The sequence below is a fragment of the Dipodomys spectabilis genome, unplaced genomic scaffold (assembly GCF_019054845.1).
Source record: "Dipodomys spectabilis isolate Male_0828 unplaced genomic scaffold, ASM1905484v1 ptg000006l, whole genome shotgun sequence".
In the NCBI taxonomy this organism is placed as follows: Eukaryota; Metazoa; Chordata; class Mammalia; order Rodentia; family Heteromyidae; genus Dipodomys; species Dipodomys spectabilis.
Window position 1 is genome coordinate 12,214,492 of NW_024870683.1, and position 24,413 is coordinate 12,238,904.

The window sequence follows — 24,413 nt, forward strand, 5'->3', positions numbered from 1 at the left end:
GGAATCGAAACCTGGTTAGACTACAGCTGTCACTGGCCATAGATGGTAACTACTATTGTTGGTTGGTTTCAGGTTGTTCTCAAGAAGGGAAAGTCTATCATCCCACAAGGCCTTCAAAAGCCCCTCCTGTGCTGCAGCTGAATTCAGGTAAGAAAGTCATTGCTGCACCAGCAAGGCAGATGGAGAGAACATTGGGCTTTCCTTTTCTGTCAATAGATCAGAGATGGCCAGGGTTTCCCATGGCCATCTGTTTCTGTTTCAAGTATGCATGTTTTGTTTATGCTTTTTTTGCTGGTTCTGGGGCTTGAACCTGACTTGTACATTCTATTACTTGAGCCACAGTTTCACTTCTAGCTTTTTGTGGTTAACTGGAGTCTCATGGGCATTTCTGCCCTGACTGGCTTTAACAATCTTCAGATCTGTCCTGAGGAGCTAGGATTATAGGCAAGAGCCACCAGTGTCTGGCACAAGTATGCATGTTTTTAATTCTCCTTTCACGGGATTACTGCTGTCAATATCTATCTCCATAAGAAGCAGTAACTTTTTTTTTTTAATGTATTTTTTTTTGGTCTTTTCTTTTTTGGTACTGGGGATCGAACCCAGGACGTTGCACTTGCTAGGCAAGCACTTTGCCACTGAGTTACATCCCAGCCCAGAAGCAGTAACTTTTTATTATCACTAAAAGCTATAGTTAACATTACCTCTAGAGAAACAAAAGATGGTGGATATTATTTACATGCTTCCTCACTTTAAAAAATGAAAAGGCTTTTTTCAAGGAATGTGTTAGGAATCCTTGTCTCATTTTGGCGCTTGCTTACCAAACATGGAAGAGCACCATAAACAGAAAGCTGAGAGCACATTCTGCTTGGGCAAAAGCAGTACACAGCGGCTCAGGTCTGTCTCTCTTCAGCTATAAGACTTGTGAGTTTTACTCAGGGCCCCTTCTTTCATGCCAGCATTAAAAGTGGATGATAAGTTCAGTGCTGTCAGCAGCTAATGCCAGGTCCAGTGTAGCTCACAGGTGGCTATGGCAACATGCTCCCCCACCCACCTTGATCCAGTCAACCTGCAGGAACGAGAGCAGCTGGGAAGATGAACAGTGACTGTCAGCATGAACTTTAACATTCAGTTTTTGATAAGGGGAAAACGTGGAGGTGGGGGGCAAAGGAGTTACTGCCAAATCTTTAATTAGAGTTGGGTAAGCTCATGTTACACAAGCAGGATAATCAGGGAGTGGTGAAGACAGTTACAAACTTTCAAAGGAACTAGGCCCAAAATTCAATGTAAAAAGACCTAACTTATACTTGATTGAGTTAAGAATATTTCAAAAACTGAATTGTCAGATGTAAACTAACAAAGAAGTGTCATTTAGATATCAGTATAAGTCAGAAATCTGATCATTTTTCAGTGTGAAGAGAATAATCCAGAATCCTTAAAAACCAGGGTGTTTAGCAGCTCAAAAGGTTTTTAGGAAGAGTAAATGAATTCAAAGAAATAATGTTTTCTTAGGACTTCACATGAGCAAGCATCACGTTTCCTACACACATTTCTGACTGGCTTAAAATCAAAAAGTTCTTTTTTGGGGGTTAGGGAATTTCTGACTTGTGTTCTAGTTTTAGACATTTGTAGACATTTAAATATTCATGAACATTACTGCTTCCTCTCTCCAACATGGATAGATATCTTCCTATGGCTTCAGAGCTCATCTACCCCCTTTCAAAATGTTGCTCTGCTGTCTTCTACACCTATCCCAAAGAAAAAGTCAACATAGGGGCTGAAGCTGGGCACCAGTGGCTCACTCTTATAGCTACTCAAGAGGCTGAGATCTGAAGCTTGTGGTTGAAATCCAGCCTGGGCAAGAAAGTCCCTGAGACTCTTTATTTCCAATTAACCACTAGAAAACCGGAAGTGGTGCTGTGGCTCAAGTGGTAGAGCACTAGCCTTGAACTGAAGAGCTGGGACAGCGCCCAGGCCCAGAGTTCAAGATCCATGACCAAAAAAAAAAAAGGGGGGGGGGGGGGGGGGAGGGGAGCTGGGAATGTAGGTTAGTGGTGGAGGGCTTGCCTTAGCATGCATGAAGCCCTGGGTATGATTCCTCAGTACCACATAACAGTAAAGGCCAGAAGTGGCACTATGGCTAAAGTGGTAGAGTGCTAGCCTTGAGCAAAAGAAGCTCAGGGTCAGTGCCTAGGCCCTGAGATCATGCCCCAGGACTGCTTTCCCCCCACCCCCAAAAAAGTGCAGGCGGCCAAAAAGATGCCCAGATCCTAAAAGTCGTAGTTCATTTTAAAATCATGACAGAATAATTAAGGCATGTTGTTACTGTTTAAGACTTTTCAAACAGTTTAAAACTATTTTCAACAGAAAGTTAGGAGCTAATTTTAACAGTGTGGCTTCATCAAGGTCTCCTGGCTATGTGAGACCTCAATGTCCCCCTTGGCACTGTTTTGTTTGTTTTCCCATCAGTCATGGGGCTTGAACTCTGGGCCTGGGCGCTGTCCCTCAGCTCTTCAGCCCAAGGCCAGTGCTCTACCAGTGGATTACTGAAGATAAGAATCTCACGGGCAGTCGGGCAGGACTGGCAGTCGGGCAGGACTGCCGGGGTTGGCTTTGAACAGGAGATCTCAGATCTCAACCTCCTGAGTAGTTAGGATTACAGGCATGAGCCAATGGCGCCTGGAGGCACTGTTTTCTGACTCTAATATCCAAATGTTTTTCAAGGTCATTAAAACCCCTCACAAATCCAACTTAAGTTTGAGGTTCCTATCAGCCTATCATCCTTCAGGCACTGCAGATTTGAAACAAACCTATTTGCTGGAGCAGACGATGGCAAAAAATGTTGCATACAGGGAAATTAAAAGATTTATATGAGGAAGTGGCACTGTGGCTCAAAGTGGTAGAACACTAGCCTTGAGCAAAGAGAGCTCAGGCACTGAGGTCAAGCCCCATGACTAACAAAAAAAAATTTATATATGAGAGTCATGCAGATAAAGATAGTTCTTTAGTTATTTAGGCAGAATGAAATAAAGAAAAATACAAGGCTATTAAAGTCATTTAGCCTCTAAACTGTCTCCTCACCTGCCTTGGCTCCAAAGAGCCCAAAACTAAATCCTTTTTATTCACTACCTAGGACTCTTCCCTTCAGCATTAAAATGAATAACCTGATTATCCATCTGGTATTGTTTTTAACAGTGAGCAACTTGCAGTGTATTCATCTCGAGAGCAGTAAAAAATCAAAGAACTTTTCCTATAACCTGCAATCGGCTACTCAATCAAAAAACAAACCAAAGCTTTGACTGCCTGTGGAGGAAGACTGGAAGCATCAGTACAAAAGCCTCATTTTCTATGAAATCTTTTGCATCTTGGCAAAGCTTTAGTATCCAAACCTAAAGCCTTATCACCCTGAAAATGTGCTAATAACTAGAAGAAAATGTCGGCCCTACTCCTCTGCTTTTACACAGTACTGTTTCTAAATCATCTCAGCTGCACTGACAGGACGGAGTAGACTGTGCTCGTGGCTGGTGCTTTCACCTCAGTCAGTGTGCCTGGAAATGAGAACTGATAATGAATGGTAACATAAAACGAAGAACATGAGCACTCAAGGAGTGGTGGGCTTTCTGACAGTAAGCTGGCAGAGACGTGGTTTGCTGGCTCAAGTGATCAACCAAAACGAGAGAAGCAGCCACCTTCAGCTCATTCCCTCCCTGCAATGAGATGCCATATCTACGCTGCTACTCGATCCTTATCAGCTTAAATTCTGGACAAAAATCATGAGCAGTGTTTCCATTTAGAAACTGTACGTAAGACCATAAGTACATTCCTTTGATTCCTTAGGTTTTCCCAGGTCACAGCCATGTCCTCTCTGTATAGTATTCTTCCTGCTCAGAACAGCCATGTCATATCAAAGTCAGTAAGGTAGGGTCTGTACTCACAAAGCAAGGTGCCAAAGCAGGCTCAACATCCTCCTGTGTTTCCTGACCACTTGCAAAGATGAGAGGTCTCAAAATGCCATTCCTACTGGCAGGGAACACTACACACATTTTAGCACTGAAAGAAAGCCTGGTTTAAATAAAACAGGCTTTTCACACTTTCCTAAGGGTGAGGCGGCTGCTATAGGAATAGACAAAAAAGCACAAACAGCAATATCAAGATCACACATTTTTTACTTCCACATGCCATTCCTATGGCTAACACCAAGAGGCAGGAAGCAATAAAATATTTGCAAATGTTAACTGCCTTCACTTTTAGTTTAATAGTAATATTGAAAATATGAAAATACTGCGAGGCTTAGCTTGATAGAATCACGAAGATTCAGCTATTTGTTGGTATGTAAGATAAGGTACCGTAGAACCATTCAATATTTTGTAAATACATCACTCCTATGAAATGTAAAATGCACTGACACCAGTAACCATGTATCTATATTAGTCCAGAACAGCCTGAGCTTTAGTAGGTATTCCCAAGTGTTATATTCCCCACTTCCATGCAAAGGAAGGTCCATGAAGAACTTTTTGTAAGTTTAGCTTTAATGACAAACATCTACTACATCAGTCCCTCTTCAAAATAAGATAGATTATGAATAAACAGTTTCCAATAAGTAACACAGTGCCTTATCAATACACTGCACTCAATGCATTGGGGCCCTGGGGATGCCCAGTGATGTACACGCTGAAGCAGTAATGCAGGTCTGTGAGCCACTGCTCCTGAACACTGCCACTCTTCAAGGTCTGTGGAGAAAGACAAGTAATTTAAAAATTGTACCAAAATCACTCTGTCATGTGACAATAGTTTTCACATCTACCCACTTTTCAAAGCCCAAACAACAGTATCCCAATGTATAAACCACTGCTCAGAAAGGGAAGACTGCTCAGAACAAGAGAACTATTAATTAGGAATTGCCACAATGAAATTTCCCTGTTATATGTGTAAGTGTGGCTTGTTTCTTGTCAGACTTTTCCTTACTACATGTAACTGAAATTTCCTACATTCCTAAATCTCTGGTCCCTTCTCCTTGGCATTCTAGTAATTCATGACCTTCACATAAACATCAACTGAGAATAATTCTACAAGACCCACTAACAATTCTGTTAATGTCTTATCTAGGCAAATTCTTCAATCTGGCAAAAATAATCCAAGATTATACTTTTCTTCCCTTTTACTGGTTTTTTTTTTTTTTTTTTTTTTTTTGCTTGTTTGTTTTTGTTGGTCATGGGACTTGAACTCTGGGCTTGGGCACTGTCCCTCAGCTCTTCAGCTCAAGGCTAACGCTCTACCGCTTGAGCTACAATGCCACTTCCGGTTTTCTAGTGGTTTATTGGACAGAAGAGTCTCACTGGCTTTCCTGCCTGGGCTGGCTTTGAACCGTGATTCTCAGATCTCAGCCTCCTGAGTAGCTAGGATTACAGGCATGAGCCACCAGTGCCCGGCTCCTTTTACTGTTTTTGAATTATTCCACTACCATTGTCCACTACTTGTACAAAGACTACACTGGAAATGCAGGATAGCACCTATGTGATATGTATATAAAGACTATTGGTGCAAAATACATATTTCAATGAATGAATCCCTCAACAGCTATACAAAACATTTATCTCCCAACCAAAACCACCAAAGAATCTTAGACAACCAAAGTTAACATTCTAGATAGTTAAATAGTCCTAGCAAATGCAGAGAGCCACCCAGAAGGCAAAGCTGAAACCCAAACTTCTGATGTCTCACTGTCCACTGAAGCAATTAGGAATTATCTGGAAGTTAGTCCTGTTAATTTTTTTTCCTTAATGACAGAATTTAGGTGGCACTTAATAAATGTCAGGTACGCTATAATTTCATTTAATGGTTCCTAAACCCCAAAGGCATGCAAAAATGGCACTATTTCCATTTTTACAGAGGAAAACAAGTTTGGATACATAAAGGGAGAGAGAGGGGAACTGCCAAGCTATCACAGTTAATCAACAGAATCTGACCACAGTCCAGATAGGAATAATGCTGCTACATATACCTTTTACCAGTGCCTGGTACTACCTTTATGTTGTTTTGAGAATTTTAAGGGTTTTTAAAAACTTGGTCAGGTGCTGAACAGCAGGGGAAGCACTGAGAAGTCACCAAGCGGGGCTGAAGCCAGTCCATTCACACCCTCTCAACAGCATGCTCCCCTCAGCCTTCCCATGAACCCATTCCTCAGTATAAAGCACTTAGCCCCTGCTTCTTACCGTGATATTCTTAATGATCTGCTGCACCAGCACAGCATTGTTTAACATTTGAGTCCTGAGTGGTGCGTGCTGAAGCAACAGACGAAGCATCTGCCCTACAACATGCAGCTCCTCAGGCCCAACTCTGTTCACCCGCAGGCTCTGCAGCATCAATTTGAGCACTCCAGGAACGAGAGCCAGGATGGAGACACAGACTCCCCACAGTTTATCCCTATAATAACAGAGACCAAAAGTTAATGAAGTGACACACACACTGGATAAGGATCCTTTCTACATCCCCCAAACTAAACCTTTTAAAACACGTGTCCTAATAAAGTATTCATAAAACATAGTAAGAATGGGTTTCATCAGAACTAAAGGAAATCCAATGCTCTCTCCCCATTTTATGGGTTCCAGGAAGCCTAACAACTAGCACTTTCCAGGGGGTTGCAAAACATTCTTAAAGCCCTAGTGATCACAGGTAACACAGAGGTAGCCAGAAAACACAATGATCTACACATACACAGCCTCGTTATCCAGGATTGGATACTATATTATACAACATAAAAGGTATCAAAAGAATAAGAATATCCAACTGGTTAAAAAAATTCATAAAAACTTAAGCTCATGACCTGGTTTCTGAACTCTTTTAATGGCTTAAAGCAAATCTCCAAAGAGAAAAACACCAAGGACCCAAACAAATTTCAGGAAGTAGCTAATAAGAATTGTGTCTGCAATACTTGGTCTTAATAGCCCAGAAAGAACAAATCTAAAAAAAAGACATTCTCTTGGGAGTCTCTATAGAGGCGTGAACAATGTTTATATGGCAGAGAAAGGTAAATTTGACACTTGCCAAACAACCTCATTCTACAAGAGTATTAATCAAATGGAGCAATAGCCATCTGGATGGAGGAGAGTCCAGAAGCTGCTAACGGCTCCCATCTTAATCTGTTGCAGTTTCTGTACTATGAGCATACAGCAAGCCCACATTTTTCTAAAAGAACCTGATTACCCAAGTCTAGAATCTAGACTGAGTAGCCCTTTTACACAGTGACCAACTTCTCTGGCTCCACCTACAGTAAAATAACATGAGGTGAATAAATGAATTCATTCTGGACCAAGTAGAATTTTTTTTTTTTTTTTTTTGGTTCAGTCGTGGGGCTTGAACTTTGGGTCTAATTGTGCTGTCCCTGAGCTCTTCAGCTCAAGGCTAGTGCTCTACCACTTGAGCCACAGTGCCACTTCTGGTTTTCTGGTGGTTAACTAGAGATAAAGAGTCTTAAGGACTTTCCTCCCCAGGCTGGTTTTAAACCGTGATCCTCAGATCTCGGCCTCCTGAGTCACTAGGATTACCGGCATGAGCCACCATACCTGGCTTAGAATATTCTTTTCTAAGGGTCTTTATTCTGTTGACGGAAGCAGAGGCAGACTCAGAATAGCCATGAAGGGAGAAAAGAGAAAGGAAGGCTTGCAGACATAGTTAAATTGAGGCAAAGGCATATATACTATTTAATCTTGATGGAAAGAAAAAGAATAAGCTAATTTGGTTCCTGTTGGATTTCTAATATGTATCTCTTGGGATTTTACAAAGTACTTCTATAATGATCCAATATACAGTAGATGTGGCATTTAATACATTTGATGACTTTGTCACTAGGCAATTTTGTGGTTCTCCAAACAGCCATAGTGCATTTACACAAACCTAAGGGTATGGAACCATCACTGGTTCCAGCACTGCCTCTTGATGGATCATGAGACACAGTAAACAAGAAAGGTATGAGGGGGCTGGGAAGGTGGCTCAGTGGTAGAGCGCTTGCCTTGCATGCATGAGGCCCTGAGTTCAACTCCTCAGCCAGAAGTGGGGCTGAGGCTCAAGAGGCAGAGCGCTAGTCTACAGCTGAAGAGCTGAGGGACAGCGCCCAGGCCCAGCGTTCAGGCCCCACGACCAGACCCCCCTCCCCCCCCCCCCAAAAGAAAGAAAGGTATGAGGCTGCTCATTTAAATTTTTTATAAGTAGCGATAAAATACTAGTGATTACAAGTTATGGTACAATAACTATATATAAACCAGTAATAGTCATCTATTATCAGGACCAAGGATTATGTACTATAGGGAGACTGAGGCAGAGGATTTTAAGCTTGGTGCTAGACTGAGCTACACAGCAAGGCCCTAACTCAATCATTCAATATGCTCACACTACCACCACCACCACTACCACCAGCGTGAGTAATGTGTTGAACTGTGGTGTTACAATGGCCACAAAATTACTAGATGATAGAAATTTTTCATCTCAATTAGTTATAGGACCATTATTCTACATGCATTCTTCACTGACCAACATGTTGCTATATAGCACAGAGAAAAACAGTAATATACACTGTTCATAAATAGAGATATTATAAAATCTTTAGAACTCTTTATAAAAAGTTTCTTACAATTTATGAAGCTATTCTTGACCTATTAGACTGGTTGGTGATGCTTAGGAAAAATACCATCAAATCTAGTTTCAAAATGTATCTAATTTTAGTGTATTTACAACTAAATGAACCATGAATCAATCACATAGATACTGAGAAAGTCCACAAATTTGAAGGTAGAATCTCATGGCCTTCCTGCACACAGTGGCTTTGAATGGAGAGCCTCAGCCGCAGCCTTATGAGTAGCTAGGATATAGAAATGTGACAGTGGTGCCTGGCTAAAACCCTTTCCTTTTTTTTTTTTTTTTTTGGAGGGGGGTCCGGTCATGGGGCCTGAACTCTGGGCCGGACCTGGGCGCTGTCCCTCAGCTCTTCAGTTCAAGGCTAGCACTCTACCACTTGAGCCACTTCCGGCTTTTTTCTTTTTTGCTTATGTGGTGCTGAGGAATTGAACCCAGGGCCTCATGCATGCAAGGCAAGTGCTCTACCTACCACTGAGCCACCTTCCCAGCCCCCCCCATTTGGGGGGGGGGGGGGGGGGGAGTGTCCGGTCGTGGGGCCTGAACTCTGGGCTTGGGCGCTGTCCCTCAGCTCTTCAGCCCAAGGCTAGCACTCTATCACTTGAGCCACAGCGCCACTTCCGGCTTTTTTCTTTTTGCTTATGTGGTGCTGAGGAATCAAACCCAGGGCCTCAGGCATGCAAAGCAAACGCTCTACCACTGAGCCACCTTCCCAGCCCCCCCCCCCCCAATTTTTTTTTAAGGCAAGAAAGTTATCATCATAAATGTGAGTAAAGTACAGGGTAAATGAGAACTAACTAAGAATATATGAAGAATGTATATACTGAAGATAGTCTATTCGTAACATGGGAATTGGTTTCATGAATGTTGGGCTTATAATTACTCTTCTACAACATTTTATAGGGCTGGAAAGGTTGGTCAGTGGTAGAGTGCTTGCCTCCCATGCATGAGGCCCTGGGTTTGATTCCTCAGCACCACATAAACAGAAAAGGCCGGAAATGGCGCTGTAGCTCAAGAGGTAGAGTGCTAGCCTTGAGCAAAAAGAAGCATTAGCGACAGTGCTCAGGGCCCTGCGTTCAAGCCCCAGGACTGGCAAAAACCACAACAAAAAAAATGTTTAAATAATAAAGCATTTTATACAATTAATACATAATTTAAAAGGTAAAGAACAAATAGGTCTAGGCATTGTAAAATGGTATGTTTGTAGTCCTAGTATTGAGGTACTGTGCTATATAGTAAAACCTTATCTCAAAACAAATAAGGCCAGCAAGAACATAAACATGGTAACAAACATTTTCTTATAGCACTCATGAAACCCAAAGCTATGTATAAAGGATTATATCTCTTAAGGGAAGAACTGAGAAAGTTCTCAAGACATATAATGCCATCTAACTTTTCAAATTTGTAGTTTAAAGGAAAACAAAATTCTCACTGTAACAAAGACAATTTATAAAGTAACAAGGAATAGGCTAGAACAGGGTTTGCACAAACTCTGAAAGAGAATTCACAATACTTCAGAATCCAATTCTGTTCTACTCTTATATATTTACTTATTATTATAAAGAACAGAAAGAAAAAATAAGGTTGAACAATAAACTATTACCTCTTTTTTAGGTGTTCTGCTTCCCCTTTCTCTAGAGTAAGCAGAAAATAAAGAAGACTGTAGCAACAAGAAGCCAAAAATGGCAGCAGAGATTCACTAACTACACACGTATGATCCAGGAGCTTACAGAGAACACCAAACACACAGCCAACTGTGCTGTCCGGTACTACAGTCAACCCAACCTGAGCAGAGAGAAAAATGTGATTAATTACCTCTTCATAAGTACTTATTCCCCAAAGATTCCAAACTTGGTAACTGGATTTAACTATATTAGCCATTCTACTTAAAACCAGCATACATAATACATGCCACCCACCACAGTTTTAATTCCTATTTTCCTATGAAAATTTAATTCCCAAAATAAATTACTTCAAAACATGCCAATTCAAGAAATGTATTTTCTATTTTTTACACTGGAGACCGAACTCAGCCTCACATATGCTAAGTAAGTGTTCTTCCTCTGAGCCATAGACCCAGTCCAAGAAATACTTTGAATTCCATCCACTGCCTTCATTACCAAAATTAAACTATCCAGATATTAAAATTTCTATGATTGATCAGGAATAACATGATTTAAGGATTACTTCATGCAATTGAAGAAACTAATACCAACAGTCAAAGTTTTTAAACTATTCAGACTAGAAAACCAATAGCAGGTACCATCTCCATCCTGGTCATTAAACACAGAATTCATTTTACATTTAGCCATCCTTTGACCTTCCAATAGTCATTTAGATATAAATAAGGAAAATATTTCCTCTATTCCCGTTGCTAGGAGATACTATATTTAACACTACATTGCTAACTGCCAAGAAACACTGGAATGCCAGATAATGGCCATTATGGTATGTTCATTCATCTAGACTGAACTGTGTGTGCTGTCATTAAGGTCAAGTCTAACTTGTAAGTGTACATAAACAATCTGAATCTCCTGGAAACTACTGATTAATTCTAAAGGACTGCAAATCCCCAAATCCCCACTTCCTACATCAAACTTTCTCAAGTAGTCAAGACTAGTTGGCATGTTCATCTCTTACTAGAATAAACAATGTAATTAAATGTAAATCTTTGGACTGGATAGATTTTAAAAAGTGGGCATTTTTCATGATGCAGGGGTTAAGAAGTAAAAGTTGGATAGTAAGGAGAAAAAGAGTACTACATATTCTAAGTACTTTCTTCCTACTCAAGAGAAAAAAAGGGTTCTAGCCAGGTGCCAGTGGCTCACACCTTAGATCTCAAGAAGCCGAGATCTGAGAATGTTGGTTCAAAGCAAGCCCAGGCAACAAAGTCCGTGAGACATAAATTATCTCCAGGGGCTGGGAAGGTGGTTCAGTGGTAGAGTGCTTGCCTTGCATGCACAAGGCCCTGGGTTCAATTCCTCTGCACCACATAAGCAGAAAAAGCTGGAAGTGGTGCTGTGGCTCAGTGGTAGAGCGCTAGCCTTGAGCTGAAGAGCTGAGGGACAGCACCCAGGCCCAGAGTTCAGGCCCCAGGACCAACAAAAAAAAAGAGAGAGAGAGAGAGACAATTATCTCCAATTAACAACCAAAAAGCAAGAAGTAGCTCAAGTTGGTAGAGTGCTGGCCTTCAGCAAAAAACAGCTCAGGGACAATGCCCAGGCCAATACACACAAAAAAGGGAGGGAAGGTTCTAGATGTGCCCACACACACACACACCTCACCCTACCCCAGCATGGGGGACTGAACTTAGGGGCCTTATGTTCTCTCAGCTTGCTTGTTCATTGATAGTACTCCACATGTCACCAGCCCAGCTTTCTGCTGGTTAACTGAATACGAGAGTCTCAAAATTTTTACTGCCAGGGCTGGCTTTGAACCACAATCCTCCAGATCTCAGCCTCCTGAGTAGCTAAAATTACTCTGGTATGAAATGCCAGCAATTTGTTGTGCCTACGAACTTATACAAGTAAATCCCTGGTAATATAAAATTTAAAAGTTCTCTCTTGTACTACATTATAAAAAGGCAAAGATCAAAATGTAAACAATGGAAGAAATTAAAAGTAACAATGGAAGCATACCTAATATGAATTTAATAGCACTGGGCACCTGAGACACCCAATGGTCAAAACACAGGTCAGTCACAGGTTAAAGCCCATCTAGGTTCCAACCTGTTTGCTGGATTCTCAATACATCGACAACCAAGCACATGTGAACTGAAGTATGTAATTTTAAGATCCTTCAATAGCACAAACATAGAAGCACCATCTTGGAAAAAGAAGGTATTTTTCCCAAAGCCACCGTAGGAACAACCAGGAAAACGACTGAACATTTTCCAGTTCTCTCCACCACATCATGCAGTACAAAGCTGAGTTACTGTTAAGCTTAGAATTTCAGTTACCCTCAGTGGCTATGACAAACTTAAGCTTAACCAATGTATCTGTTTTACTTTTTAAGAGGAAAATAAATTAAGATATTTACCAAATGCTTACTGATGGCATTTTGCAGGACATCAAAGCTCTGACGTCGAGAACTGATAACGAGTAAGCTGTGACAAACTGCCTGTCAGAAAAGAAAACCGATAACCAAATCATGACATTTTAGAATGAAACAAGTTCAATAAATTTTAACCTACTTATTCTACATATTAATAGGAAAAAGGTAACAAAACATTACTTTGAAGATGCAACAAGAAAAAAATCTAAAAACAGGGGCTGGGAATGTGGCTTAGTGGTAGGTAGAACATGCATGAAGCCCTGGGTTCGATTGCTCAGTACCACATAAACAGAAAAAGCCACAAGTAGCACTGTGGCTCAAGTGGTAGAGTGCCAACCTTGAGCAAATGACACTCAGGAACAATGCCTAGACCCTGAGTTCAAGCCCCAGGACTGGCAAAAAACAACCACCTCATAGATAGGGAAATTCTCCAAATATATAGTGAAAAATTAAATACTGAGCTAGATTCAGTGTCAGGTACAGCAAAGGGAGTAAGAAACTCCTCTCAAGTGAAGGGGGTGGCTCATGCCTGTAATCTTAGCTACTCAGGAGGTTGAGATCTGAGGATCGCAGTTCAAAGCCAGCCCCAGCAGGAAAATCCACGACACTCTGATCTCCAATTAACCACTAGAAAAAACCACAGGTGTTGCTGTGGCTTAAGTGGTAGAGTGCTAGCTTTGAGCAGAAAAATTCAGGGATAGCTCCCAGGCCCTGAGTTCAAGCCCCATGACCAACCAAAAAAAAAACTCCTCTTTCACACCACCCTTCAAGTAGCTTTCCAAGTTGGAGACTATATTTCTAACTCATAAATACAAGCCAAATTATATGAACAAATTGGCAAGCCACTTTGCCATTTGAGAGAAAAGAAATGTACTACATGTTGAATACTGAAACTTTCTGGTACCAGAAGTTTTTCAGATTTCAGTCCTTCAGATTTTGGACTATTTGCATAGACTTTACCTGCAGACCACCAATAATCTTAAATGTTCCAAAATCCAAAACTTTCTGAGCTATATTGTGGCTTTAAAAGGTTCAGATTTCTAAGAGGCTGAGATCTGAGGACAGCAGATCGAAGCCAGCCCAAGCAGTAAAGCTCACAAGACTAATATCTCCACTTAATTAACCACAAAAAAAGCTGGAAGTGGACCTGTGGCTCAAGTGGTAAGTCTCAGCCTTAAACAAAAAAGCTCAGGGACAGTGCCCAGGCCCTGAGTTTAAACCCAAAGACCTGCAGGAAAAAAAAGAGTCACCTTCAAAAATACCAACCTTTACTTAAGTCTTACTTCTTAGATGACAAAGTAAAATTCTTTCTTCCGTAACCTCTTCTTTCCACCTCTTCTAAATATAGGGATCTATCTATGGCTAAATTAGTTTGTTCTTATCATTGAAACTGCTGATTCATAACAAAAAGCACTCTTCTTTTAAAGTACGCATCTCCTATCAAGGATAAGCACTTTCAAAAATAATAATCAATTTCTACGCTATTCTCACTCTCGAAACAGTTCATAAAAGGCATTTCTAATACATAGTAGTATTGGTGGTTCATGAACAGAATACCTCTGCTATCTCCCAATGGTGTAAAAATTGATCCAAGTCTGTGAGGTAGAGCAGCACAGGAGAAAGCTGTGTCTGGATGACATGAGGAACTCCTCTAAGGCTCTGAAGCCACGTCAGCTCCTCTTTTGAAAATCCTAATTCAAGTTACAAAGAAAGCCAGAAAAAAAAAATGTAACTCTCAGACCAATAACAGTCTTTATAATTTTTAAAAACAGAGATGACAAGAACTTTCACATAAACTCTTCATTTAAGCTACCCTGTTGGGTTTTTTTCTGAGCTTCTACATCTCATGGATTATCCTAAGAAATCATATTCTAGCAATGGCTACAGTTAAGTACTTATATATGTAAAGGATGTGATTTGACCCAATGGAAAGAAATAACAAGTAATGAATCCCTTCCAAAGTAATGAATCTTTACCATTTTCACTATAAGAAATAAAAGGAGGAAAGCAAAAATCTTTCCAACTAATGTTAAGTTTAAAAGACAAATGAACAAGCAATAACATACTCCTTCACCAAATGTCAAACATTGCATGTTGTTACAGTCCTATAAATGTTTAAAATTTCCCCTGTAATTCCTCAACTACTGTTATATTTTGGGGGGGACCTGCAAAGGCCCGAACTAAGGACAATACATTTGTATTGGACATACATTGATGATAATTGGACATACACTGGATATACATTGGACATACATTTGTATGTTAGGCCACATGTACAGACAACAAGCTACAGTCTCTCCGAATTATCATATACTACTGATATGGCCCGACCTAGCTGTCTGCTTTAATGTCCAAATCACTACACTTACATAAATTCAGCCTAAAGAGACATTATCTAGTTCAACAGCCATATAATAACAGTATTGACCACTAATGGGCTTTCTTAAACCACTGAAAACTTTTTGTCAGGTTAATTATTATTAAAACACAAATCCCTCCTAAATGCAGCATGTTCATCCAACAATATCAACAAAAAGAAATTTACATTTATTTTTTAAATATTTATCTTTCTAGAGTCAATGCCATATAAAGCTTGTTTTTAATTCTGACATCATATATACTAACTCTAATTTCAAAACTCTCATCATCATTATCCAAATATAAAGTGAAAATGTTGAAATAATACAACCATTTAAGACAATAGTCATACTACTTATCTAACTAGCAATATATCTAATTTGACTAATAACATCTAATTTCCCAACTTTAAGAACAGCTGGAATGCAGAGCAAATCAAATCCAATGTTATTAATATATCAAGTTGAACATTTTAAGGTGTTTAAAATGCGTATTTTGTTGATCAACTTTTTAAAATCACACCAATGAAATTTTCTCTGCTATTACAAAAGGGGCTAAATAAATACAATTAACAATAAACAATGATAATGGAAAAGAGAGGAAATTAAAATATAATCGTAATAATTCTCAAGTCTGACACTTTTTAATGAGAAATTTAAAGAGAAATCATGTATCACACTGCCTCAGTAACCTAACAAAATTCAGGGCACAAATATTACATAATAAAAATAATTCTAAGACAGACATTTATTATTTTCAAAATTGAGGCACAAATAGATTAGACAGATCGTGAGCATACTAGGTTCTTTTCTTTGAACCTAACAAGTAAATGAGGTTACCTGCAAGTGTAGAAAATAAGAAGCTGAGATAGTCCATATCACTTAACAACCAGTCTTTAAGTGAATGCTTCCATCCAGAAAATGATGATCTACAGTAAACAATGGAAGAACTATTATCAGAAGTTTATCTTCTGTTTTGTAGGGGTGGGGAGATTTGATCTAGATCGAAGCCAGGACTTCTATGTATTCTACTACTGAGTTACACCTGAGTCTCACCTTTTTCCTTTACCAAAAACAAGTCAGATTCAATAGCTTGAAACAAAACACTGTAGTGTATATATTGCTTTAACTTCATATATGAAAGCTTAAGTACTGTAATATAAAAATTAGAAATTCTAATGTATAAATTTATGTGAAGTTTTATTTAAAAAGCATATTTGATATACGTTTGGGGTAGAAATTTACCCCATTTCAAATTAAGACTTTAAGGAACTAAGTATGATATTCTTTTTAGTAAGTTCTATCACTACATATTTGCTATTTAATTTTGTTATTCTTGTTTTGGGGTTTAATGTCTTTTTGGTATTTTTTACAATTGAACTCAAGAATCTCACACACTTGCTCAGCTTTTTTATTTAGTTCATGGCTGGCAAGTCTACCACTTGAGTCATTTCTCTGGTTCAGGCTTTCTGCTGCTTATTTGGAGATCTTGTGGATTTCTCTGCCTTGGATGGATTATAAAAATGATCCTCAGATCTCAGTTTCCTGCATAGCTAAGAGTAAAGGAGTCACCAGCACCCAGCACTATTTAGTTTTTTAAGAAAATCTTATTCTCAGCATATTAGTTCAAATTTAGTCCATTCCAGCTTCCTACCTACATAAGCAAAAGTATTTGGGGTGGGGGAAACCTCATCTTTAAAGCCACTGTATGACAACTTATTGCTCCCATTCTTAGTAAAGCTATAACTAGGTCTTACTTAACATTGGCAGAGGACTAAAGGAAATAGCTAAACAACAGCTTCTCATTAAATAAGAATTATCTGCTATGAGATTAGTTACTAGTAACTCCTTTAAAAAGTTCTTTACCACAAACCTAGAGACAGTACATGCCAACATGGATAGAGCAAAATTCCAACAATGATTAGCTTCAATAAGATGAAATTACAAATTTTATCAGACAGCAAAGTATGTCAAGTGAAATTAGAATTTTCCTATTCACCTTAATAAATTTTTACACTTAATTTTTCATCACCGTAATTGTATTTATTACATTTTTAAATGAGGAAATGAAAACATCCTCTTAAACATAGTAAATATAGCAAGCAATTGTGCCACCCAGAGGCTGAAAGTAGTAAACTCATTTAGAAGAATCGGAAATGACAAGTAATACATCAGCTATTTGAGTTATGATAACTAAATATTACTGTCCAAGCCAGTACACTTCTGAGAGAGGTATTACCATTAATCACACAAGAGCAAAAGAAGGAAACTGAAATTGATTTTAGCAGATGAGGCTAGATATTTCACCCTGCCTAAAACCCAAGCCAAATTATTTTTGGCCAGTACTAGGGCTTGAACTCAGGGCCTGGTCACTGTCCCTGAGCTTCTTTCGCTCAAGGCTAATGCTGTACCACTTGAGCTATAGCACCACTTCCGGCTTTGGGTTTTTTGGTTTGTTGTTGTTGTTGTTGTTTTTTTTGGGGGGGGGGGTGAGGTAGGGGGATTGGTGGCGGAAGAGGGTAGTTGGAACCATGACCCTCAGATCTCGGCCTCCTGAAGGTGGTGTTAGAACAGCATGAGTCACTGGCACCTGGCAGAAGTCCTTTTTCTTTTTTTTTTTAGTCCAAGCAATTTATTCTTCCTCAAACATTTTACTCAACATTATAAATTTCCTTTCCTCACTTACGCTTTATGTTTGCCAAAACAGCAGTAAAAGAATTAAGCACTGAGCTTCATAGGACACGCTTGTTATCTCAGCTACTTGGCAGTGACAAGAAGATACAAATTTGAGGGGCTGGGAAGGTGGCTCAGTGGTAGAGCGCTTGCCTTGCATGCCTGAGGCCCTGGGTTCGATTCCTCAGCACCACATAAGCAAAAAGAAAAAAGCCGGAAGTGGTGCTGTGGCTCAAGTGGTAGAGCGCTAGCCTTGAGCTGAAGAGCTGAGGGATAGCACCCAGGCCCAGAGTTCAGGCCCCACGACAGGACCCCAAAAAAAAAAAAAAAAAGTAATAATAATAATAATAATAAAATTTTAAAAAAGAAAATACAAATTTGAGGATAGCCTAGGCAAAGTTAGGGAGGCCCTATCTCAAAAACAAAATACAAACCAGGTGACAGTGGCTCACACCTGTAATCTTACTAGGTAATCCAAATCAGAGGATCTCATTACAGAGCCAGCCTGGGCAGAAAACATCATCTCCAATTAATCAGAAAAATGCTGGAATAGCTAGACACTAGTGGCTCAATGCCTATAATACAAGGAAACTAATATCTGAGAATCGTGGTTCACAGCCAACCTGGACAGGAGACTCATCTCCAATTAACCACCTAAAATTCAAAGTATACCTAAGGCTCAAAGTGGTAGAGAACTACCCTTGAGCAAAAATGCTCAGGGAGAGCGCCCAGGGCCTGAGTTTAAGCCCTAAGACCGGAACAAAAAACAAAACAAAACAAAAAAAAGTATTTCCATACAATCTAGTAATGGCACATCTGGATATATAGCCAGATATTTTGAAAGTAGCATTTCAAAAAAGGTATTTATACACCAAAATTGGCAAGAGCATTATTCACAATGGCCAATGGTAAAATTGGTTAAACACACATAAAAAAGATTTTATAACATTTGGGATTTTAAACAGAGTACAGTCACCTAATAAGCTTTTTATGATTCAATTCCAATCTTTATTACATTCTAGTAGATATATAAATAGTAAATTAGTTTATTAAGCTAGAAAAGTCTTATTATACACCAAATTTCTCCAACTAGTAAAGATTTTAACTGATTCTGATTAGTGCATTAGAAGTAAATGAAAACCAGTTTCAGGTGACTTACACCTGTACTCAAGAGGCTAAAATCTGAGGATCAAAGTTCAAAGCCAGCCAGGACAGGAAAGTCCTTGAGATTCTTATCTCCAATTAACCATCAGAAAACCAGAAGGCACTGTGGCTGAAAGTGGTAGAGTGCTAGCTTTGAGCACCCAGGCCCTGAGTTCAGGCCCCATAACTGGCAACAAAAAAAAAAGTAGTAAATGAAGACAGTAACAATACCTCACATTTTAAAAGCCAACTTTTATATTTCAACTTCCAGTAAGAAGAGGAGAAAAGATCTCATGTACACTTAAAATACAGCTCAATTGAGCAGGATACCTCATATGTAGTATCCCAATAAGCGTGACAGCCAAACTTGCACTGAGTCTTCCCATAATACAGCAACGGCTTAACTGAGAAAGCAAATCAGCATGTAGACTGGGTAGAAAATACACGAGCTGCACCAAACGTTGCTGAGACTCTGTAGGGAGAACCACCATGGTGCCTTCTTGGGGATCTAGTGGGGAGAGTAAACACATGAAATTCAACTGCAATCACATACAGAAGTGTTTAAAGTATACATGTATGACTTGTTATGCTATTTGCTCAAGAGAAATACTGAATGTTATACTTAATAATTTAACACTGCAATAATTTCACAATATCTAAGGTTCTTAAGGGAAATGAGAACTATGATAAGAATGAAAAAGGATTGGGCACAAAGCGTAACTGAAAAACAAGCAATCCTACTAAGCAATCACAATTACAGAATTAACTTACTGTGACATAAACCACTTGCTTACTCATTCTGGGTATTTATCTCAATACACACAGCTATGCGCATGTGTGCGTGTGCGCACATGCATGCATGCTTACGTATGCATGCACACAGTATTTTTAAAGATTTAAAAATATAGAGTATAAGCCGGGCGCTGGTGGCTCACGCTTGTAATCCTAGCTACTCTGGAGGCTGAGATCTGACAATCATGGTTCAAAGCCAGCCTGGACAGGAAAGTCCATGAGACTCTTATCTCCAATAAACCACTAGAAAACTGGAAGTGGCGCTGTGGCTCAAGCCGTAGAGTGCTCACCTTGAGCTGAACAGTACAGGGACGGCGCCTAAGCCCAGAGTTCAAGCCCCACAACAGACCAATAAAAAAAAAAAAAAAATTTATATATATATATATGGTATAACCCCTGTTTTCATTGTATTTAACATTGGTATAGTTTGGGGAGGGGAAGGGAAAAAACAAATTGTTTAAGTAGGGATACAGGTGAACCCACTGCAACAATGAGATGTACATTATACTGAAAAACAAACTACAATTTTGGCACGGGGTGGGGGGGGGGGGGGGTGGAGATGGGATGGGAAGGGGAGACAAAGGAAGAGGCAACAATGCTTGATAACAAATGTACTCATTACCTTGCTCATGTAATTGTAATCTCTCTGTATGGTATTTTCACAATAAAAATTAAAAAGAAAAAAGATTTAAAAATACAGCTACGTGCCAGTGGCTCATGCCTGTCATCATAGCTCCTCAAGGCTGGGAATGTGGCTTAGTGGAAGAGTGCTTGCCTAACATGCATGAAGCCCTGGGTTCAATTCCTCAGTACCATATAAACAGAAAAAGCCAGAAGTGGCACTGTGACTCAAGTGGTAAGTGCTAGCCTTGAGCAAAAAAGAAGCTCAGGGCCAGTGCCCAGGCCCTGAGTTCAAGCCCCAGGACTGGCAAAAAAAAAAATTTTTTTTTTGAATATCAATAGCCCCTCAGGAAGCTAAGACTTGTGGTTCAAAGCCAGTCCAGACAGAAAACTTGGTAAGACTCTTATCTCCAATTAACCATAAAAAGCTGGAAGTCCAGGTGTGGCTCAAGGGGTAGAGTGCTAACCTTGAGCACAAAAGCTCAGGGACAGTGCCTAGCCTAAGTTCTTCAAGTCCCACATTGGCACAAAAAAAATGTATTCCACAAAAGTAGGAAGCCATCCTCTTGTCCACTGGTCAATGGATAAATACAAGTGGCCTATCAATCCCAGAGGACACTTAGCAATAAGAAGGAATAAGGTGTCCACACCTACTACAACACAGAACTCCTTGAAAATAGATGCTAAAGGAAAAAGGCTAGATACCAAGGCCTTGTTTAAGATCATTCCATTTATAAGAGATACTCAGAATAGACAAATCTAAAGAAGCAGATCAGCGATTAACAGGGACTAAATATAGACTAAGGAATGACTAATGAGAATAGTGATTCTTTTAGAAGTGATGAAAATGTTCAAGAATTTACACAATAGTTATTGTTGTAGAACTTTAGGAATTTAAAAACACGTAACTAAGATTGTAAAATAATAGATTTTATAGTATGTAAGTTTTATGTCAATATGATATATATGTATAATCCAATAAGATTTTATTTATATTTTTGCTTAAAATATTAAATGGATTATCAGTTCCAGAGATGAATGAAGTAATCAATACAAAATATTATGATTAAACAACTAACAAATCTTTCCATCAAAGCTTCAAAGAAATTTAAGGACCTTCTTAGTTTTGAATGTGTAACTAATAAGTGGTTTCAAAGTTCATTTCAAAATGCAAAAACATCTACAACCATTAACCCTCCATAACTGTTTTAATACAGAAAGTGAGTTTACTGTTTGATGTTTTGTTTGAACAATTTAACCATGGCATACTTACTTTGGACTAAAGGAAAGGTAAATAAAAAAGAATTGCCCTTAAGAATATCTTCATCATTTTTGAACAGACCAATAACTACTTATGCATCTAAAAAAATCTTACCATAGATTTGGAGAGCAGTAGCTTGTAAACTTTTTAGTAATTCTTTATTTGCTCGGGCTGCAGCAGTATGAATGATATCAATCAACTGAGTCGAAAGCTCAGGGTTTCGGGAGCCAAGATTAGAGAGTTGCAGTGGTAAACCAGCCAGCCAACGGGATAAGACTCTACTGCGATTTCTTAAAAACACCAAGGAAAATCAGAATAACATGTGATTTAAAATGACAATGGAAATAAATTTAAACTGAAACTTTTACTCCAATAAATGTAACTAGTGTGTACATATATACATATATTTAACATTTAACTCTTTGTGAGCTGTTTATCCTAATTAAGGTTAACAATACTATATATACTATATATGTAAGACACTGATGTGTTTGGTATATGTTACTCTCATATAGTATGTTTTCAAACTTGTCTTATTATTTCATTTGTTTGGATATTTGCTTTAAGCTCCAATGTCTTGAGTAACATCAAACATTTTCTGCTAACTTAAGAACTTAGTGCTTTAAACACTATCAGGCAGACCTAAACTTAAGTCTCAGCTATGAGAAACCCTACAATAATACTTGTCGACTTATTTAATATATTAAATAAAGAAGCTTTGGTTTCCTTCTATAAAATAACACTAATAGTTCCCATGTCATAGAAGTAGTATTGGAATCAGTGAGATTACTTTTAAAAATCACTTAGCTTACAGTAAAAATAATGTTCCAACAACTACCCACACATATTCAAGTATCCCTAATCTCTGTTTTCCACCAATAAAACTTTCTGATTATCCCAAAAAAATTCAAACTCATACCAAAAAGTTATTCCTTAGTTACATCTGACAGCACCAAACTAAACCATAAACTTTTCTATGTTCTATGCTGCCCTCACTGTAGACCAATTCCCCAATGTATCACTAAAGACTTGTGATGCAGGGGCTGGGAAGATGGCTTAGTGGTAGAGTGCTTGCCTTGCATGCCTGAGGCCCTGGGTTCGATTCCTCAGCCCCACATAAGCAGAAAAAGCTGAAAGTGGTGCTGTGGCTCAAGTGGTAGAGCACTCGCCTTGAGCTAAAGAGCTGAGGGACAGCGCCCAGGCCCAGAGTTCAGGCCCCACGACTGACAAAAAAAAAAAAGACTTGTCCATGCTTTAGGATTTTGGGTTTTTTTGTTTTTTACAGGTAATGAAACTTAAACTCAGAGCCTTAAGCCCTCCTCACTCTGCTTGCATTCTTGGCTCATACTCTACCATTTAAGGTACACCTACAAGTTCTATCTATTTGCTGGTTAAATGGAGATGGAGAATCACAGTTTTCTTCTTGGGCTGGCTTCAACCTTTGACTCTCTAGATCTCAGCCTCCTAAATAGCTGAAATTCCAAAACAAGCCATCAGCACCTGGCTACAATCTTCATAATTTTTGTGGAAAGGAAAAGAAAAAGTTGTTCTATTCTTTAGCTACAAGTGGATAAATAGAAATATATGCTAAAGTATACAATAAGTTGATACAATTACGTATGACATTTCTTTTTTTAATTTAAGTTTATTGTCAAGGAAATAGATAAAGAGAAACTTTCTCCAAAGATTTGATCACTCTTAATCATCTAATGTAAATCGACCATAAGGCTGAGGATGCAGTTCACTAGAAGAGTATTTGCCTAGCTTATACAAGGCCCTGAGATCAATTACCAAGACCACCAAAAATCAAACTCAAAACAAAAAACAGGAAAACTAACAATTAAAACTTTACCTGAGTCTGTAAGATCGCAGTTCTTCTTTCTGATAGATTTTACTGAAAAACTTCAGTAACAAAGTCCGAACTGGAAGAATAAGGCCCCTCTGCTGATACAATGTATAAACTGCCTTAATCAGAGTCTCTGTAGCTTCTACAAACAGAAAGAAAACTCTGCATATAAAAAGCTGACTTCAATAGCCCCCAAATTCCTCTAAAAGTATTTTTATTCTGTTCTATGGCAAATCAAAGCTTAACCAGAAATTCAAGATTTCTATCAAAATCCAACCATGTCTAATAAGTGAAACTTTTAGATTAACAAACCTAAGGATGACAAAAACCAAAGTATTATAGAAAGGTGAACTGGATGGGAACCAAACAGGAATGCTTTGTAAATGAGAAGGATTAGTACTAAGTCACTACAAAAACTGACAATGGAACTTAACCTCAAGCAAGAAAAAAAGGTAAAGACAAGCAGAACTCATTCTACAATTACCAGAGGAAAAAGCTCTCAATTCCTATTCCAACTAGTGTAAGGTAGTAGAAATCTTTACCAATCACTTCAGAATAGCTCTACTTCCAAAAAGGGAAATGCTGAGCCATAAGCAATTTCAGTGCTGAAGCAGACAGTATTTATAAACATTTTGGCCAGCCACCTTCTATGGCCTTAATGTATTAACGTAACTATACAGACTGATGGAAGCCACTATTTCAAAGCTAGACCCTAAAAAGCAAGCTCCTTAAGTAAGGGCAAAACAGCATCACCTACCTCTGTTTGATTGTATCTGCATTAACCTCCAAGATACTCCAAGCAATCTGTTTAGCTGCTTACTATTTAGCTTAGAGCCATCTTCAAGGGTCTCTGTCACAAATTTCCTTATCATTTCTATCCAATTGGAATCTTTCTGTAAAGTTGAGGCATTTGCCAAGGAGACCATGATATCAGACAGTGTTAAATTCAGTAAAAGATGATCTACGTTATTGAAGAGAATCGTGCAATATTTGACACTAAAAACAAACAGAGACACACACATTTCTATAAGATGCTATGTCT

At 38.9% G+C, this 24,413-nt stretch overlaps 2 protein-coding genes across 6 annotated transcripts in view; one reads left to right on the forward strand and one right to left on the reverse strand.

Moving 5' to 3' along the window:
- Invs (inversin) overlaps positions 1-4,601 on the forward strand; it is a 104,140-nt gene extending 99,539 nt beyond the window's left edge. For all 4 annotated transcript variants that reach the window (XM_042695286.1, XM_042695289.1, XM_042695287.1 and 1 more), the window contains 2 exons: positions 73-147; positions 3,193-4,601. In XM_042695286.1, the coding sequence (XP_042551220.1) occupies positions 73-147; positions 3,193-3,296 (179 nt within the window). In that variant the 3' untranslated portion in view covers positions 3,297-4,601. The remainder of the gene's footprint in view (positions 1-72; positions 148-3,192) is intronic.
- Tex10 (testis expressed 10) overlaps positions 4,506-24,413 on the reverse strand; it is a 43,719-nt gene continuing 23,811 nt past the window's right edge. For both annotated transcript variants that reach the window (XM_042695303.1, XM_042695298.1), the window contains 10 exons: positions 24,129-24,367; positions 23,378-23,513; positions 21,640-21,815; positions 19,182-19,359; positions 15,876-15,964; positions 14,236-14,369; positions 12,664-12,744; positions 10,229-10,410; positions 6,210-6,420; positions 4,506-4,727 (listed from right to left, as the gene is read on the reverse strand). In XM_042695303.1, coding sequence (XP_042551237.1) covers positions 4,614-4,727; positions 6,210-6,420; positions 10,229-10,410; positions 12,664-12,744; positions 14,236-14,369; positions 15,876-15,964; positions 19,182-19,359; positions 21,640-21,815; positions 23,378-23,513; positions 24,129-24,367 — 1,540 coding nt within the window. In that variant the 3' untranslated portion in view covers positions 4,506-4,613. The remainder of the gene's footprint in view (positions 4,728-6,209; positions 6,421-10,228; positions 10,411-12,663; positions 12,745-14,235; positions 14,370-15,875; positions 15,965-19,181; positions 19,360-21,639; positions 21,816-23,377; positions 23,514-24,128; positions 24,368-24,413) is intronic.